This window comes from Chanodichthys erythropterus, chromosome 24 (assembly GCF_024489055.1).
Source record: "Chanodichthys erythropterus isolate Z2021 chromosome 24, ASM2448905v1, whole genome shotgun sequence".
Classification (NCBI taxonomy): domain Eukaryota; kingdom Metazoa; phylum Chordata; class Actinopteri; order Cypriniformes; family Xenocyprididae; genus Chanodichthys; species Chanodichthys erythropterus.
This window is the reverse complement of record NC_090244.1, coordinates 18,866,834-18,885,958: the sequence shown is the minus strand read 5'-3', so window position 1 is coordinate 18,885,958 and position 19,125 is coordinate 18,866,834. Positions and strand designations below refer to the sequence as shown.

General features: G+C 38.8%; 2 protein-coding genes and 1 pseudogene across 2 annotated transcripts in view; all 3 read right to left on the bottom strand.

The window, feature by feature from the left end:
• Nucleotides 1-608: 608 nt before the first annotated feature.
• LOC137014797 (beta-1,3-galactosyl-O-glycosyl-glycoprotein beta-1,6-N-acetylglucosaminyltransferase 3-like) lies at nt 609-1,735 on the bottom strand (annotated as a pseudogene).
• A 5,725-nt stretch (nt 1,736-7,460) lies between these two features.
• On the bottom strand, nt 7,461-8,848 carry LOC137015428 (beta-1,3-galactosyl-O-glycosyl-glycoprotein beta-1,6-N-acetylglucosaminyltransferase 3-like). The gene has a single exon (XM_067380387.1). The coding sequence runs from the start codon at nt 8,763-8,765 to the stop codon at nt 7,461-7,463; it is 1,305 nt and encodes a 434-aa protein (XP_067236488.1). The 5' UTR covers nt 8,766-8,848.
• The window catches only part of LOC137015427 (beta-1,3-galactosyl-O-glycosyl-glycoprotein beta-1,6-N-acetylglucosaminyltransferase 3-like), a 31,544-nt gene continuing 21,078 nt past the window's right edge, over nt 8,660-19,125 (bottom strand). The window contains exon 3 of the mRNA XM_067380386.1: nt 8,660-8,707. The gene's annotated coding sequence lies outside the window, so the exon portion shown is untranslated. The remainder of the gene's footprint in view (nt 8,708-19,125) is intronic.

Sequence of the window (19,125 nt, the reverse complement as noted above, 5' to 3'; positions counted from 1 at the left end):
CTTCAAGAACAAGACGCGAAAGAAAACTCGCACGCTGTTAGAAGATTTGCGTGCGCTCATCCGAAGCGCGCACACGCTTATTTCAGTCAGCGCGCAAATACTGAGTTCTCTTTCAAGTCTTGCACTTCAGCGGACAAATTCATACAAAAACTATGTCAACATGCCCATCTTAGCGAGTATCCTAGCAAACATAGTCGGTTATGTCTTAAGTGAACGTATATTAGTCGAGAAAGACAGCGCATGTGGAACAGTATATGTACTGGATCGTGCATGTCTTATAGGGAAAAAAACTATTCCTGCTGCCTGTTTTTAATGTTAAATCAAACAACAAATAACAAAGAAATCACTCACTGCTCTTGACTGAATAGTTTTTGTAACTTCAATAATGATTAATCTTTATTTATTTTATACAGTAAAGATAATATGCAGTGATATTTTATATTTGATTACTTTATCCATTTTCTGTATGTGAAATCTACTGTTAGATACCTGAAAAGCACTGTTAATGGATCCTGCATCTGTTTTTTCGCTCTTCTTTATTCTTTTTCATGTATTATAGAAGTATCGGATCGGGACTCGGTATCGGTAGATAATCAAAATCAAATGACTCAGACTTGGACTCGAGGGCAAAAAAATGTGATCGGGACATCCCTAGACTGGGACTCCATACTGTTCCTTCCATTCAGGTGTTTTAGAGACTCAACTATTTCTGCATTGGTTTTGATGGGGAAATCAGTGCCACAGGTGTTGAGCAGATACCTCCACTAGACAGGTGACTTGAGCAGATCCTGCATGCAGTTGATGTCCGCTTGAACTCGAGACCAGGAGGCGTAGATCACATTCTCCAGTTTGCTGGCCACAAACAAATTTGTCAGGCAGGATGCAATGGCCCTAACTGCTTTTTTAAAGATCTCAGGAGACCTCTGGTCCACATGAACACAGTACACATTGTCAGGAGTATAAATGACCCTTAAGAGCCTTTCAAACATCTCCATCTTCTCATGTATCACCATAGAATAAGCAATAGGGAAATCTTTCTCCTCTTTACTGAGAGAAACCGTCAGAAACCCTCGGATGTAGGATGGACAATCCTTGGGTACGTTGAGATAGAATGACTCGGATAGCAGGGATGTTCTTTTTTCGAGGTCAGGAGCTTCCTGAAAATGTCTTTGTCCACTCCGTCCATGTCTCCTTGGATAATAGCAGAACAAGCCTGTAGTTCTCCAACATCCTGCTTTAGGAAGTGATTCAATTCCAGTTTCCCATGAGAAGGGCAATCCTTCCTTATGTAGTTCAGCAGATAGAGGGACAGTGTTGTACTCTGACCAGACCAGACCTTCCAGAAACTACTCTCGCTATGCCACTAAGGTATGAAACAGCCTCTCAGGTTCATATACCACAGAGATTCGGCAATAGCTAAGGTGGAAACAGTAGGCAAGGTAGGGACCGCTCATCTATGGGGAAGCCCTGGTTCCTAGCCACAGATTTTAGATTCCCTTATGGAGAAAATTAAGTGACATTTCCTTTCATCATAGCTATATGTAGAGGCAAAAACATGCTTATAAGGATGTTGTCTGTACAGTCAAATGCAGGTTGTATAAATGTAGATAAAGAATACTAATGGATACAAGCGATTTAGTGAATATGTTTAGTATATTTTTGTAAAGACACACACAAGCTACAAAAAGCATTTAAAAAAATAGCCTACCATGTATCTGCCCAAACAGTCGGGCATGTTTTTAGCCTATATTACATGGGGTAAGTTTTTACAAAGAAATCCGTCATCATTGAACAGGCTTTATAGGCAAAAAATGTAAACAAAGTCACAAAAATAATTACAAAGCACAAAATAAAGATAATAAAAAATCTACCTTTTGGCCAGCAGATATTGTAATTAATAAAGTGTATACATTTTTATTTTTACTTTAAAAGGTATCAACTCGCCTCAATCTGGCATTTATAAAATATAATTTTATGTCATCATTTGCTCAATTTAAATTTGACAGAACACAAAACCTATCATAAACAAGAAACATCTGACAAAGTGCATATGTATGGTTACAAAGTAAAATTATTATTATCAAAGGCGTCCTCTGGCGCACTGTAACTACTTAAGTGCTCCGAAAAACGACTCAGTGGTTTCTCTCACAAATCATTCATATGGCTTCAGAATACTTGGAAGATTACATACCAGTTATTCACTACTTTTGTGATACTGTTATTTTCTTTTTTCGTGCTTGCTGTTTAAATCACCGTACTCTTGTATTGCACGGAAATGCTGCTTAGTGTTTCACTGAAGAAAGAAAGATACTGGTGACTGGTGAGTATAAAATCAACATTCTGTCATTATTCCTAGTCTGTTGTAATGACGTACAACTTAAGCAATGTCAGCCTTGGGTTGGCCTACTGCTATTGCAGTTTTTGGAAGTTATCTGCTTATCTGCGCTATCTGCTTTGGGAGTCCACATTAGGTTCGGTGAAAAGAAGCTTCAACATAATGCCATTCTGTAGAAGAGTTTCTTCTACATGGCACTATATTCGCATACAGTTCTAGTCTATTAAATTAGAGTCTATTTAAAGGAGTCTCCAGCAGAGGTCACCAAAAAATCAGCTTATCAAACAAGATTTGTAATTATTTCAGTGTGGAGGTTAGTTGTAGTTGCTCGGTTAACACAGAACCCCACAACACAGCTTTGAGACTATCAATTCGGCTGTGATTAATCATTATGCAGAAGCAATAATAATTGAAAAAAAAAAAAAAAAATATATATATATATATATAAAAAAAAAAATGTGATGACGATGATTGGCTCCATAATAAACAAGCCTTGACATGAAAGGCTGCATAGAGTCCCATTTCATGCTTTTAAGATCTCTCATCGCAAAATTGGTCACTGGTAAAACATCTACTCTGATATATTGAAAATGTATAAATGAATATACTCTTTGTAAAAGAAAGACACAACACACAGTTATTTTTGAATGGCTGTCAGTAGCAAAAGATAGCTTTTCTAATAGAGTGCTTAAGGCATCTACAAGCAAGGTCTATCAGGGTTAACCACTTAAAATTTGACATCTTCAGTTTATTTTACACTCTTAGAAAGAATGTGTTAAAATTGACTCAGACTGTGTTCAATTCTTACACCTAAAATGTGTTGTTTTACACAAAATAAAACATAGAGTAAACAATTTTTGAGGTCAAAACATTAACTTTCATTGAATATTAACAATAAAAACAAAACTCAAACTGCAGAAACAGTTCTTTTTCCAGTTTTATTAGGCAGATAACCCTTTATCTGATGATTGTGGCAGACCAGAAGGACTTTTTACAAGTCTGTACTCCGCCATCTTTTCCACAGTATACAAGTAGCCTAAAAGTAATCATCAAAATATTAAAGGTGCCCTCGAATGAAAAATTTAATTTATCTTGGCATAGTCAAATAACAAGAGTTCAGTACATGGAAATGACATACAGTGAGTTTCAAACTCCATTGTTTCATCCTCCTTATATAAATCCCATTTCTTTAAAAGACCTCCGAAGAACAGGCGAATCTCAACATAACACCGACTGTTATGTAACAGTCGGGATCATTAATATGTACGCCCCCAATTTTTGCATATGCCAGCCCATGTTCCCAACATTATGAAAGGCATTTTACACACTTATCCAAGCCACAGGAAAGCTCTTATCTTCCAATGAAATACAACTTTGTCATTTTTGGCAACAATAACAAACTGGTGGGATTCACTGGTCAGGTTTCCAGTGCAGACTAGCTGTGGTTGCTGGCCTCTTGGGGCGAGAAGGTTTAGGAAAATTTGTTATTTAAAAAAAAAAAAAAACCTCCAACTTTAAAGCTCTCAGCTCAAGGGTTAAGGGATTCGTTCACCCCAAAATGAAAATGATTTACTCACCCTCAAGCCATCCTAGGTGGATATGATTTTCTTCTTTCAGGCGAATACAATGAGAGTTATATTAGAGGTGCCCTAGAATAAAAAAATTAATTTACCTCGGCATAGTTGAATAACAAGAGTTCAGTACATGGAAATGACATACAGTGAGTCTCAAACACCATTGTTTCCTCCTCCTTGAGTAAATATCATTTGTTTAAAAGACCTCCGGAAAACAGGCGAATATCAACATAACACGGACTGTTACGTTACAGTCGGGATCATTAATATGTACGCCCCCGATATTTGCATATGCCAGCCCATGTTCAAGGCATTAGACAAGGGCAGCCAGTATTAACGTCTGGATCGGTGCACAGCTGAATCATCAGACTAGGTAAGCAAGCAAGAAAAATAGCAAAAAATGGCAGATGGAACGATAATAATTGACATGATCCATGATTACATGATATTTTTAGTGATATTTGTAAATTGTCTTTATAAATGTTTCGTTAGCACGTTGCTAATGTACTGTTAAATGTGGTCAAAGTTACCAATGTTTCTTACTGTATTCACAGAGACGAGAACCGTTGCTCTGTATAATTCATAAACACAACTTCATTCTTTATAAATCTCTCCAACAGTGTGTAATGTTAGCTTTAGCCATGGAGCACTATCAAACTCATTCAGAATCAAATGTAAAAATATAGTATGCATGACGAACATCTTGTAAAGATCCATTTGAGGGTTATATTAGCTGTGTGAACTTTGTAAATGCACTGTATTATAGTCGAGAGCTCGGGGGGCAGGGAGTGCATGATTTAAAGGGGCCGCAGCCTGAATCAGTGATAACCACATGGCTCTGGGGGGTTAATAAAGGCCTACTGAAGAAAAGTGATGCATTTTGTGTGAGAAAAATATCCACTTTAAAAACTAAAATAACTAGATCCCAACAGATGGCTGTACGCATCAATTTATGGCGAAAGGGTGAACTCTGACATGACAGAAGCGCAGAGGAGAGAGCAAAACAAAACACTGGTCACAAATTAGAAGTATAAAACGAGAATTTTTGAAGAGAAAAGTCAAAGGATTACGATATAAGAGGATATACTACTCAATCAAAAGAGTAAACACAGCTACAAGCCAAGTATACTTAGAATAATTAATTATGCTTAATTAAATAAATGAAAAATTGAGTACACGAGTATTTGCCAAATATACAGCAGTAGAAGTGCATAAAGTATATTTCTGAGAAGTACATAAAAGGTAGACTGAAAGTATACTTTACTTTTAGTTTGAAAGAAGTATAGGGAAGAGTGGGGTAAGATGAGCCAGTGGGTAAGTTGACCCACCCCCTGTATCTTGGCAATTGTACCATTTTATTGTCATGTGACCATATATTTTAGAACCACCCATCATTTCTGCCAGACTGTGAAAAGGAGAAGCACATGGGCTTATTTACTTTAAAAAATGTTTTTGGCTTGTCAAATTAAAAATTTAACATAACAGATGTAGTGGCTGTTACATCAAAGCAAATTTGTCCAGGTCTAAAACTATTTATGATGCATATTGGTGATTAAGCAACATATAAAACCATGCAAGTCATTTAGCTAAATATTATTCTGAATTGGTAAGCTAGCTAGCTTTTCCTAAAATGGCAGCTATGGGGCAAAGTGAGCCAAATGCTGTGGGGTAAATTGAGCCAGAGTTTTAACTTACCCCACCATAAGGCAATGAATTTAAGTCAAGTCAAGTCAAGTCAAATTTATTTATATAGCACTTTTACAATTGGTAATTGTTTCAAAGCAGCTTTACATATTAGAAGCACAGAAAAAAGGGAAGTGGTTAAAAATAAGCTGTACAAGCAAGCGTGGTAATATGTAACATATACAAGATGGTGCTACATTAAGCCAATGTTGGCTGACTCCCAGGGGTGGAAAAAACCCCCTAGGAGAAAAACCCAGCGTGCTAAGTTAAATCTGAAGTATAAACTGGTGTCATTTCAATGTAATATTACACAGCTGGTTTAGTTTTTCTTTATTCTCAAGTTTATTTGATAGGAACAGTGTACAAGTACACCAAATCCTTCTTTGATATGAACCAGAGGATGTTTAATCATATATATCTGTCCACCTGTAGTCTCTAATGGCCTAACATGGTCAACATTGCAGAAAAACTACCATGTCAAGAACCTTTTGACTAAAATGTTCAACATATTGTTTCAGAAATGCAAACAATTAAAGATACTGAAATTTCAACTTCATTTGGTTGGTTTTATGTTGTTTAATTTAGCTTAAAAAAAAAAATTATTTTACAAAGAATATTTGTAAAAGGAAATTTGAATTTTTTTTTAAAATAGGTATATTATCGTTAAAATTTCACATGGGTTTGATTCAGATTCAGTTAGATGGTCAGCTTACACCCACCCACTGTCTCGGATCAACTTACCCCTAACCTGGGGTAAATTGAGCCAGAGGAACACTTTTTTTTATAAGAAGCCATATTTTCTGAACCCTTTGTCATAGATGTATTCTGATCATTAAAACTGATAGGAAACTGTCACGGGTGCACAAGAACAAGATGTAAAAGATCCAATTGCAGCATTTATTGGGCAATCCACAATTGTACATCCAAAACAGGCAGGGGTCAAAATCCACAAAACAAAAGGCCAGAGAAACAAAAGTGCACGTCACAATACAACAAACCACAACCAAGGACAGAAACAACTGAGTATAAATAGACAGACACTAATGATGAAACAAAAAACAGCTGAGTGCAATGAGTGGGATAATGAGTCCAGAAGTGAGTATGGGAATTGTAGTTCAGGCAGGTGACAAAAGTCCACGTTGGAGTGCCCTCTGGTGGCTAAACGGGGCACTCCAACTCATGATCATGACAGAAACATCCTGAAATTACTTGAAATACTATCATTGTACTTCTGCCTCATTTTCCCTTATCTTGAGGACCACAAAAGTAAAAATACCCCACTTTCCCCCTACTAATGCACACTTGAAAAAACTTAATTTTTGTAAGGGTCTCTCTTCCAAAGGTATTTCCCAACACTTTTTTGCTGTGACTTCACACATATGCTATATCTATACATCTAAACAGCTGCTTTGTAAGACATTATATAGGTGTAAGAAATTCTTCTGTCTGTGCATGTGTTGACTGCTCTTCTGGTCACATATTAACCACATCCTGTGTTTGCTCCTATTTCTGTTTCATATCTTCTATGTTGACATAAATTTGCAGTTATAAATATATTTGTTATACGTTACCTCACAATATCATGCAAGTAGTAGTTGGTTTATCATAAATTCAGGTACCTTGTGTCACAGACACACATCTAAATTATATATAATCTCTTACCTTTGCTTGTGAGATCTTTTCTTTTTTGTACTCTGTTAATATTTTAATTCTGATTTAAATTCATTAATATCACATCTTTATATGAAGTATTATGTGTAACACAAAGAAAGCTTCACTACAAAAAAGCACAAATGATTTTTAAAACCCAAAGTATTAATTTAATTTAATTATCTAATATTTACAAACATTTTAAAACATTAAAAACATCATAAAATAATGTCAGATTTATCAACTGTTAGTAATGATCGACCATAAATAGCTTTGTACCTTAAAAAAGCCTCCATACATTTGATAGCTACATCATCTACTTCTGGATCAAACTTGTTTGCCAAAAGATGGTGTTGCCTCACAATCCATTTCAAGTCCCCAGCTCCATAGACACACACCGCCCGTCTGTGCTTCCCAGTGCATGGTGGGTAGGGAGCCCCACTCTTTAGATCTCCTTCATGGTAGCTCCATTTAACTAGACGAGCAATTGCGTTCATGTCCGATTGCTCGTACTTTCTGTTTGAAGGGTTGGATCCTGGTACTGAAGGCATCCGCTGTAACGTAGCCCACATGTGTTCATCTGGACTGTATGTGTCTTTCTCCCATTCCATGAATTCTTGAACCTCTTTGCTTTTGAAAATGTGATTCACAAACTCTCTTGAAACCACAAAGTAAGCATTTCCTGCGAACATAGGGCTCTTAATTGGCGGAGGTGACTTTTTAACATTGGTCCGAGTCACAACATTCGTAACATTGTGATGATACTGCCAGCGCCCCTTTTTGGAGTCTACGGCCTCGGACTCCATACTGTTCCTTCCATTCAGGTATTTTAGAGACTCAACTATTTCTGCATTGGTTTTGATGGGGAAATCAGTGCCACAGGTGTTGAGCAGATACCTCCACTGGACAGGTGACTTGAGCAGATCCTGCATGCAGTTGATGTCCGCTTGAACTCGAGACCAGGAGGCGTAGATCACATTCTCCAGTTTGCTGGCCACAAACACATTTGTCAGGCAGGACACAATGGCCTTAACTGCTTCTTTAAAGATCTCAGGAGACCTCTGGTCCACATGAACACAGTACACATTGTCAGGAGTATAAATGGCTCTTAAGAGCCTTTCAAACATCTCAATCTTCTCATGGATCACCATGGAGTAAGCAATAGGGAAATCTTTCTCCTCTTTACTGAGAGAAACTGTCAGAAACCCTCTGTCTTGGATGTAGGATGGACAATCCTTGGTTGCATTGAGATAGTATGACTCGGATAGCAGAGATGTTCTTTTTTTCGAGGTCAGAAGTTTCCTGAAATTTTCCTTGTCCACTCCGTCCACATCTCCTTGAATAATAGCAGAACAAGCCTGTACTTCTCTAATATCCTGCTTCAGGAAGTGATTCAAGACCAGCTTTTCCTTGCGAGGACAAATTTTCCTTTGTTCTGGATAGTTCATCAAGAGGATGGACATGGCTGTAGTCACAGAAAGGATGGAGATTATTTTCAGAATCATCTGATTGTTAAATGTCATGTTAATTTATTTAAGATTATAACCTGCCATTAACAACTGCCAGGAGAGGAGATCTGTGTGAGTGAGGTATAAAACAGCCTCTCTTGTTAATATACCAGAAAAGTGTGTCAGGAAGCGACAGCTAACAAATCATACAAAGGGGAAGGGCTAACCTCTGCAAAAAGTCACAGTAGTTACACAGCAGAGGTGTGGCTATCATCTTCCTGGAAAGAGTGATTGTCTGATATTAGTCAAAAAGAGCATTCGGTCAAAAAGTTTGTACATTTTGTTGTACACCAAGATGTTTTTAAAACAAAATACATTTTTAAACATTAAGGAAAATTTAAAGTAACAAGTATCATGTGTCTTACACTGTATTTTGAAACTAATAGTGGTCTCATTGAGGAAACTGATTATCTTATCTATTAGTTGCCAGATCTGTAGCTTTTCTGACAAAGGTTTCATTGTAAGCATGTTAACTTTGTGTTGGAGAAGTTCATAGCCTATTGTCACTCCTTTAGCTCATATAGTCTAAATGCAGTTTTCAGTTTTTTATGTATTTCTGCAGAGACATTATAACCTTGATGTCTAACTTGAATTAATGAATTGTGTGTTCTCTATACTAGTATTGTTGTACAAAGATGCCCGCATTTGTCAGTGGTCTATAGCCATAGTAATGAATATTTTGGGCAGGTTAAAAAAAAAAAGCACATAATCCTCACAGAAAGAGATGAATGGATTATGTTTGCATGGGGCTGAAGGAATGTTGCTGAACGTGCAAAATGGCCTTATGAGTCATCAGCTAAATTTTTTTTCTACTTTTTCCATAACTTTGCATGCCATGATCATATTGTGTTTCAAGAAAAATCGATGGCTCTTGAAATTATTTTGTGACTAGTGAAGTTTTTTGTTGTTGTTCTCACGTTAGTAAGAATGAGAGTGAGAAGTGTGTAGTAAGGAAGTACAAACATTCAGATGGGCAGACTGTGAAAGATACATAAACCAGAACACCATGCCTAATTTAAACCTGGTTGTCAAACTGAAACTGTGTCCAAAATTGCCCATTTTTAGTTGTTCCCTGTTTCAGGTTTGACACATTTCATAGTGGTGTCTGAAACAACAATTTAAATTATATAGTTCAGTCATTCAATCCCATAATGTACCACATTAAGAAGTTACCAAATCATACACTGAATGACTAGAGAATAGGCATGTATACTGTTAGGGTCACATCAAATTAAATTATGTATGTGAATTGTTTATGTGAGAGCTCTGGACTAGAGCCCTACTAATTACTTTCTTGAGCAGTGATGTCAAAGGCAGCAGATATTCCATTGTGCTTTTGCTTATTTGTTTCATTGTTTTCTTGTTTAATTTACTTGAATTGACGAGACAGGTCGGGGTTAGTGAGAATCAGAGCCGAAACAAAGCGGCTCTTTAGTTTTTCAAATGCCATTTCTAATTGAATTGAATTTGCACTTCTCCACTTTAGCGAATAAATGATTCTCGAGTAGCTGCTGTAATACTCACCTGATGTGCTGAACATGGTCGCGCTTGTTCTGGGAAAAGATCAGGATGTTGTCGAGGTAAACAAATACAAATCGGTCGACCATATCTCTGAGCATGTCATTCACAAGTGCCTGGAAGACCGCTGGGGAGTTTGAGAGTCCAAAGGGCATGACGAAATATTCAAAGTGACCTGTAGGGGTATTAAAAGTGGTCTTCCATTTGTCGCCCTTCCTAATCCGAACCAAGTGGTAAGCATTGTGTAAGTCCAACTTCGTAAAAATGGTTGCTCCCTGAAAGAGTTTGAATGCTGAAGACATCAACGGCAAAGGGTGGCTATTCTTTACCGTGATGTCATTCAGCCTCCGATAATCTTTCTTCCCCATGAAGAAGAACCCCGCCCCGGCAGGAGAGGAAAATATATCGGCTAATAGAGAATTGCTGATGTATCTCTCCATGGCCTCCCTCTCAGGATCGGAGAGCGAAATATAGGCACCCCTTGGGTGGAGAAGTGCCAGGTAATAATTCTATTGCACAGTCGTACGGGCGGTGCGGAAGAAAGAGATGAAGCTCTGGACTTACTGAACACTGCTCTCAAATCATGGTAAGCCTCTGGTACACTCGCCAGGCTCACCGGTTCCTCCTGGAACACAGAAACAGACCTTAAAGGGGAAGAAACAGACACCAAACACTGAGACAAACAGAATGGGCTCCATGCCAATACGGAATTAAGAGCCCAGTCGATGTGAGGGTTGTGCTTAACCAGCCAAGTGTGGCCCAAAACGACTGGAGCAGAAGGAGAAACTCAATAGGGAATGAATCTCCTCAGCATGATTCCCAGAAATGGTGAGGTTAACAAGCCTTGTGTAATGAGTAATTCTTGTGAGGGGGGTACCACAAAGTGTTCTGGCTGAAATCGGCTCTGCCAAGAGAGAATGTGAAATGCCCAAGTGCTCATCCTGTCCAATATCCATGAAATCACCCTCCGCCCCAGAATCAATTAACCCTTTCGCACGTAAGTTTCAAATATTCTGGCTGACCCCCCAGCATGAGTTTAAGGCGACTGTTATTTAGAATGTATCACTTTATGGTTTCCATGGTGACGTGTCATTGCTTGTTATGTGACACACCGCAGCACTGTATGAATGATGATCTGCTTTCATGTAATTTTTCCTTTTTTATTCAAAATATTCACAAATTTGTTAACTATAGCATGAAATATGTAATATTCCGATTGCCAAATATGTGCAAGTGGATGTGTTTTGCTGTTTTAACACCTTTATAACGATTGCGTTAGTTTGCAACGCACAGAGAATCGGATCTGTTGGATTTACAACCCGTGAATTTATCCGGTGAACTGGGGACGAATAGAGTAAGCTTTTAAGTTACTTTCACAATGTGTATCTGATATGAATTAAACGTGTTGTCAAGTTATAATGGAAAGGGTTGTTATTTCCGCTTTTATAGACATCACTGTGTATTTTACAAACTCTAAATATATTGTTTTGATAGATACCATTTCCTGGGATTATGCCTGTTCATGTCCATGTCTTTGATCTGTGTGGAAAATGCAGGGAAGATGCAGATTTCCTGTGTCTCTTCTCTGCTCTCAATGTGGCAGCACATTCCTCGGTGCAATAAACTTGTAACTGAGGACTTCTCGGGGATGGGGACAGTCAAATCCCAGAGTGAGCTTAAAACTACTGGTGAACTAACAAATAATTGTGTCTGATTTGTCTCAGTCATTACATCTCCATCAAGAAGCAGGAAGGCTGTAGGGAAAAAGTCAATGAGCACTGTGATAGAAATGAGCTTGACACACAAAAATGAAACAGTCAAAGTAACAGGTGACAGTTTGAGGAAACTGGTGGCTCTCATGGTATCTGCGCACACACAGCAGACAATGGCAGGAGAGACCACCGAGAAAGCAGGTGACAGGATTACCCAGCAGAAGACGAGTACGAGCCCAGCAAGAGAAAATGACTTGCTGGAAAACTCCTTGTCTAAGGGTCCTGAACACAAAATAAAACAGATGAGACACAGAGCAAAAATGCAATGCAGACATGTAACGTCCACGCGACATGAAGTGATCAACTGACAACAGGGGGAGACACAGCTGGGCATATAAAGCGTAGAGGGAATGAGCGACAGGTGTGGGAGATCAGGACCGGACAAGACAGGCAGAGACAGGCAGGCCAAGAGGCAGAGACTCCATGGAGGAATGGATGGAGGAAGCATCCATGGGGGCGGTAATGGGAGGAATGGCCAGATGGAACTGACCCAGAGCAGAGGTGATGAAGACAGCCCACAGCGGTGTCAAAGGAGGGAGGAGCCAAGGAGTAGGCGTGGTTGACCTTCGTGGGAACATCAGCGTTCCTGAGACCTGAAGCGGAGCCAGTGCGACCATGGACCTAGGCGAGTCCGGGAGGAAGGAGGATCCCACTGCAGCCATAGGGGTGGAGAGCCGAAGCGCAGCGGGAGGCTCGTAAGTCCGTGGCGCAAGGGTGACGACTGACCAAGGGCGAGCTGACGGGACAGGGGAGCCTGGTGTAGTTTCATGGAGGAGGGTCTCTGATGGAGTCGAGGGTGGTAGGAAGCAAGGTGAAGCCAACTTGTCAATAGTCCGAGTTGTTACAAGGGAATCAGAGGCCGGAGGCTGAGCTATAGGATCAACTAGATCTGCCGATGCTGTAGAGTGCAGGCATGGAGACTTCACCTTACTGTCAATAAACACTGGGGAAGACGAGGGACTGCAGGAAGAAAGCTGAGGCAGGGCTGGCGAAATTGCAGTGCTCAATGGTAGAGGTGAGAGAGGAGGGTAAGACAGGGTGGGAAGCAGTACCTCTGTGTTCCAGTCTATTAGCCAATCTTCTCCAGTGTCGATCTCCACCAATATCCCCACCGGGACGGCTGTTGCCGGTTCACATCCCTGGTCAGAGGGGCTCTACTGGGCGCTGTGGTTGCAGGCTCCATCCTAGGATGGAGCTCTCCGTCTGCGGGGGGGCTCAGGCGTCGTCATCTCCACAGTGATGGGTGCTGGTGGGCTGTGCTCTGGGTCGGCTTGCGAGACGTCTGTGGGGTGTGGCTGGATGAGGCTGCTGGAATCCTCTGCTTCGCCCACTGTGAACTTGGATTTGATCATCCACAGCGCAAAATTGATGTAGCTCACTAGGGTCCAGCAGGGATCACCGCGGGGCATGACGAAGCGGAGATCTTCGTCCAGACCACACAAGTCGCTCCATTAAACAGACGTCGTCGCAGGTGGCGTGATGGCAGATGTTGAGGAACTCCTCCACGTAAAGCTCCACATCTCTGCCGTTCTGGAACACAAAAACAGTTCCTCCTTCCAAAAATAATTTGTTGCCCTTCATCGGGGCAACATTAATAGAGGCAAAGTCCTTTGCTCTTTTCATTCTTGGTCCGGGATTTCTGTTACATATCGCTCCCAGGAAGACGAAGACGAAGACGAATGTAGAAATCCAACAAGGTTTATTAACAAGGCTTAAAGGTAATCCAACAACGTAACAGTGTTCTACAAAGCAGGTTCACACAAGCTTTCACACAAACAATACCAGACAACTAAAGGGTAAAAAGGCAGGAACTTAAATACAAGGTTAATGAGGGAACTAATGATGAACACCTGTGATGATTAAATGAATTACTGTGACAACTAAAGGGTGGCGGGAAAAAAGAACAAAGGAAGACATGTTGTAATGATGGGTCAGTAAACAGTGGATCCATTTACAGCTTTTATTAAAAAGGCAATGGTAACAGACAGGGGCAAGACAGTACCGTAAACAGGGACAGGCAATGGTCGAGGCTGGCAGCAATGGGACAGAGTCGGGTCACAGGCAAGGGTCGAGACAGGCGGCAAACAATCACAGAATCAAAGAACAGGCCGTAATCAAGGCAGGCGGCGGTGGTTCAGCAGAGATAAACAGTCCAGGTAATAACAGAAAATCAATCCACAAAGAAACGCGCAGATATGATCACTTACAGCAAATCAAGTCTTTGCGATGGTGTGTGTGTGTCTTAAATAGTGTGAGTGTGAGTGTGATCGGATGCAGGTGCGGAAGTGATCAGTCCCAGGAATGCGGGCCTATGGGTAATGGAGTCCAGATAGTATGAGTCAATATTCGGGTGACGGCTCCCTCCGGTGGCCCCGAGGATGCACCGGGGGAGCTGTATTCGTAACACATGTGACATGAAAACAAAACTAGAAGTCCATGAAACTAAGATAAACAAGCCATAACTGTAACACACAGACCAATTGTTTAATTTCATAACAACTCAATGGACTGCCAGGAGCCACGAGTATTAATTTTGTTTTGCCTGTATATGTTTTTTGACTCTTAAAGTGACGGTAGCCGTTGACTTGCATAAAACTAGATTTGGCCTCAGGTTGGTTAGTTTCAGCTGAAAATTCTTCCTTGTAATCTGTTTTTTAGGCTAAGCAAATCATTCTTTATAATGTACAATGTAAATGTACCAAAATATATGACACAACGTTTACTAGATTTGTTATAAAATGGTATAAATATATATTACATTCAATTCAAAAATGAAAACTTTTATCTATCTAAACAGATGTGGCCACTATTAAATGTTAAAGAATAGAAAAGAGCTGTGTTAAGTTTGTGCTACAAGTCATAAGGTTTTGTAACAACACAAGGATAAGTACATTATGACTCATTATGACTTAAATTTCATTTTTTGGGTGAACTATCCTTTTTATGTGTCTTGTTAGATAATGGTTTGATTGTTTTGATTTTGTAAAATAAGAACATAAAATATGAACAGCAACACACTCACACTGAGATACTTCACTTGCTAAAATTTTATTTAAATTCATACATAAAGGGTTTTACCTTTGACCTGAGAGCTTGCAGAACAAGTTTCAATGAATGGTTTGTAAAGATGATAATGGTTCAGATGTTTCACCGAATGGATCATCATTGTTTAAAGACCATGCTTTCAGAAAACTCAAATGCACACTATCAGTCAGATATACTGTTTAGATAATTTCTTCTCAATAGTCAACACGTTTGACATTTAAATTTACAAAGAAAAAAGAGAGAGACAGAGAGAGAGAGAGAGAGACAGAGAGAGAGAGAGAGAGACAGAGAGAGAGAGAGAGAGAGAGAGAGAGAGACAGAGAAAAAAACAGTTAAATATAGTTTTAAAGTCTTTGTACTTGTTTATAAGCTGTGTATTGATATCTTAAGTTGTGTATTGTTTTACATGAGGGCTTGCACAATTTCTTGCACAATGAACGCTATTTTAAATACTTTTAGCCATTATCTTTTTGAACTGATATATTTCTTAATCGGTTAAATTATGGCATTATATCCTTGAAACTGGCAAGTGATGAACCACATCTGGATGATATTTGACAATAAATACTAATGATGATAGTTTTCATCTTTTTTTAAACTTGGGTTACAATTATTAGACAATGCATTATAATGTACATTCGTGATATATTTATAATAAATTATACAAAGGCTTTTAGTGTTACCAAAAGATTAAATCTTCTAATTGACGGGTTTGGCTAGTCCGGTATTTCCAGTAAAGATATCCTTGTGACATATAATAAACTATAAAGTTTCGTGACAGTTGTTTGGCAATGACAATGATACTTTGAATGACGTGAGAGAAGAGTTTTAGGATTTCTTGATAATTTGAGGCAGGTGCATGACTGTTGTGTGACTTTTGGTTTTGATATTTTGTTAAACTGTAAGCTAAAGGAGAGAAGGAGTGTTTGCATTTAAATTGTACAAGTATGATAAGCATTCCACATTCTAGTCAAAGCTATTACTGTGGCATGCTCAACAAGTCATTTGTTAACTTCCCCTTTTTTGCATTCTGTTGAGGTGTTATCACAGACTGCAGTAATACATTTTCATTTATTAATGGGTTTGAACAAAGTAATCTTGAGATTTACATTTTCAATTACCCAAAATAAATGGCAAACACTATTACAGCAGCTATACTGCTAATCTCAACTTCCAAAATAGTACCAAACCTTAACAGACTTCAAGGTGACCAGCTCTCATGTGCTTGTGACAAACTCCGTTCCCATGCAAATTATAAGAGGCCAATTTCACAACAATAGTAATTTACATCATGTTGTGTAAAGTTACTTACCTTCTCTTTTCTTTTTTGTTTTGAATGTTTTCCAAGTTGCTGTTATATAATCTACAAATAAATTAATTTGTAGGCCTACTTGCTTTTTGCTTATATATATATTTATTAGAGGTGGGCATAGATTCATTTTTTTTTTTTTTATCTAGATTAATCTAGATTAAAATGGCTCATTTGAATTCTGCCGAAGACATTCAGAATATTTGAGATACCCAAATTGTCCCTGCGTCCCAATGTCCATACTATCCATCCTAAATAGTATGTGAGATTAAAATAAGTGTGTGCCAAAGCATAGTATGTTGAAAAGAGTATGCCAAAAGTCCCCGGATGGTCTACTATTTCCGGTAGATTTTTGAAGTGTGGATCCGTGCACACTATAAAGGCTAATATTGCCCACAACCCATTGCACGTTGTAGGAGGATTCAGTTCAGAACTACAAACACAAGTAAAAAGTGTTAAAAACTACAAAACATGACGAATATGCACGATAGAGGCTGAGAGGCTGTTTGAGTGACTAATAATCAGTTCAAACTGATAGAAAATATTTATTTAATGTTATATGTGTTATTTTTCATCTGCAAATACCAATGTGGACTTTTATAAAGATCTGATTGGCCATTAAGTTTTAAATGCATCTTTATGCATTAATATGAGGAGAGTTCTCCACATGAAAGACTCGCGACTGCAGATCGACGTGCTGCATTTCTCTCCGACACGGTAGGAAATTAGCTAAATGAAATGTGGAGGATGTAAGATGATTGACAGGCCAGTTTACGGTGACTGGATGCGACAGAGAGCAAAGACGCAACTGTATGACCTGATAGTATGTCCCAAAGGTTGGCTGCGTCCGAAATCGCATACTACATGAGTAGGTACTACATTTGAATTTGAACGTACTTCCCGACCGTTAAAACAGTACGTTCTATATAGTATGAAAATGAGTAGTATGAATGGAATTCGGACGTACTACATCCGCCATGTTAATGTTGTCACTTGTCATGCGTCGTCACAACAGCGCGCAAATTTAAATATGTCAAAGTATAATCACCTATTTAGCTAGGAAATTTTACCTCAGAATAAAAATACATTGTGAATATCACGACAGAGGCTGATTTGAAGCAACGAAATTAAGCAATTTATTGTTAAAATGAATGCATATAAAAATACACGAGAAACAAAAGACATGAATCAATAAACAAACTTGAATACATTATATATAAATAGTGTGTAGATGGACAGATAGGGCGAGAGAAATGCACAACATGGCCTAAATATTATATACAATATATACAAATAAATACAATGATGATAATAATATACATATTCTAAAAAAAAAAAAAAAAAAACTACAAACTGTGAGCCCTATAAACTACTGCCGCCTGAATGTTGCTGTCCGTTAAGTTTTCTAATCTCATTAAACTGCTTAACAACGAACGTCTCCGTTAAATAAAACAGTGTTAACAAGCGGATGTAACGTTATCTCGACCTGTTGGTTAGCTTGATGTGCTGTCAGTAATAATGAATAAACATCTTTTTACAGCCAACTCTTAATCTTCTCATTACATTGTATAAACTTTCAATAAGTCAGCCGATTACTTACATTATGTTAAACAAGTGCAATTTAACCACAATAAACACAGTTTTTCCTGAGGTACTTAAGGACTTGAATGAGCTGCATATCGCCGCTTTCCGCAATTTTGAATTATGAAGAATCCTCTCCTGTGGCATCACGGGATAGCGCAGCGTCCATCGAATGCCTACTACAGAATTCGGGCGGAAGCAGTAGGTCATCCGGGTACTTCTCGCCTACTGTTTTTCGAATACTATGAATTCGGACATACTACTCTACTCGCATACTGTTTTTCGCATACTATATAGTAGGGAAGTATGCGATTTCGGACGCAGCCCTTGTCTACTCTTTTGCTACACACTCAAAAGTAAGTACTTTTTGTTCACAGAAAGAGTACTTTTAGGGCGTACTATAAGTAGGCGAATTGGAACGCAGCAAATGACTAAAAGTAATCCGCCATTTTGTCCGACAAAGCAGATAGAAGATTAACCTCAGTGGAGTTAAACTTTTGTATATTATATTTTGTATATTGACATCTTTCCGCGTTCCACGGCTTGTCGACCAAAGCAACAGTAACTAAGGGGGGCGGGTGGATCTTTGAGAAGCGTCAGTTCGGCTAGGTATACATCCGCGCTAAAATATCAAGGTGAAAGTCATCATAACTTGCGTAGAATAGACCCAGCTCCCAACCCAACTTTGAGAATAGATTAACGGCGATATTTTTTTTTATCGCCCGATAAGAGTCTCGCGTTAACGCAGCACGTTAACGCCGTTAACAGCCCACCACTAATATATATATATATATATATATATATATATTTGTTTCATAGTTGTATTCTGTTGGGATTAGTTACATAATATTGTTGTGAGTTTAAAATGATGGCAGGACCATATGTGAGTTACAGGGTTGCCAACTTTGGGAGTTTGGCTGGAGTGAGACTTTGTAAAAATTTCAGTTTGCGCGTGTGCGCGGAGAAAATGTTTGGTAACCCTAATTTTAAAAATCAATGTCAGTCCATGTTTACTTAGTATCATTGGGGTGAAATAATTTATTTTATTTTTTGTCAGTTTTGTTACCTGACAGGGGCGGAGCCAGACATTGTAAACATTAGGGGGGGGGGGCTTATTCCAAATCTATATTTGTCCAAAGACATTTCAATT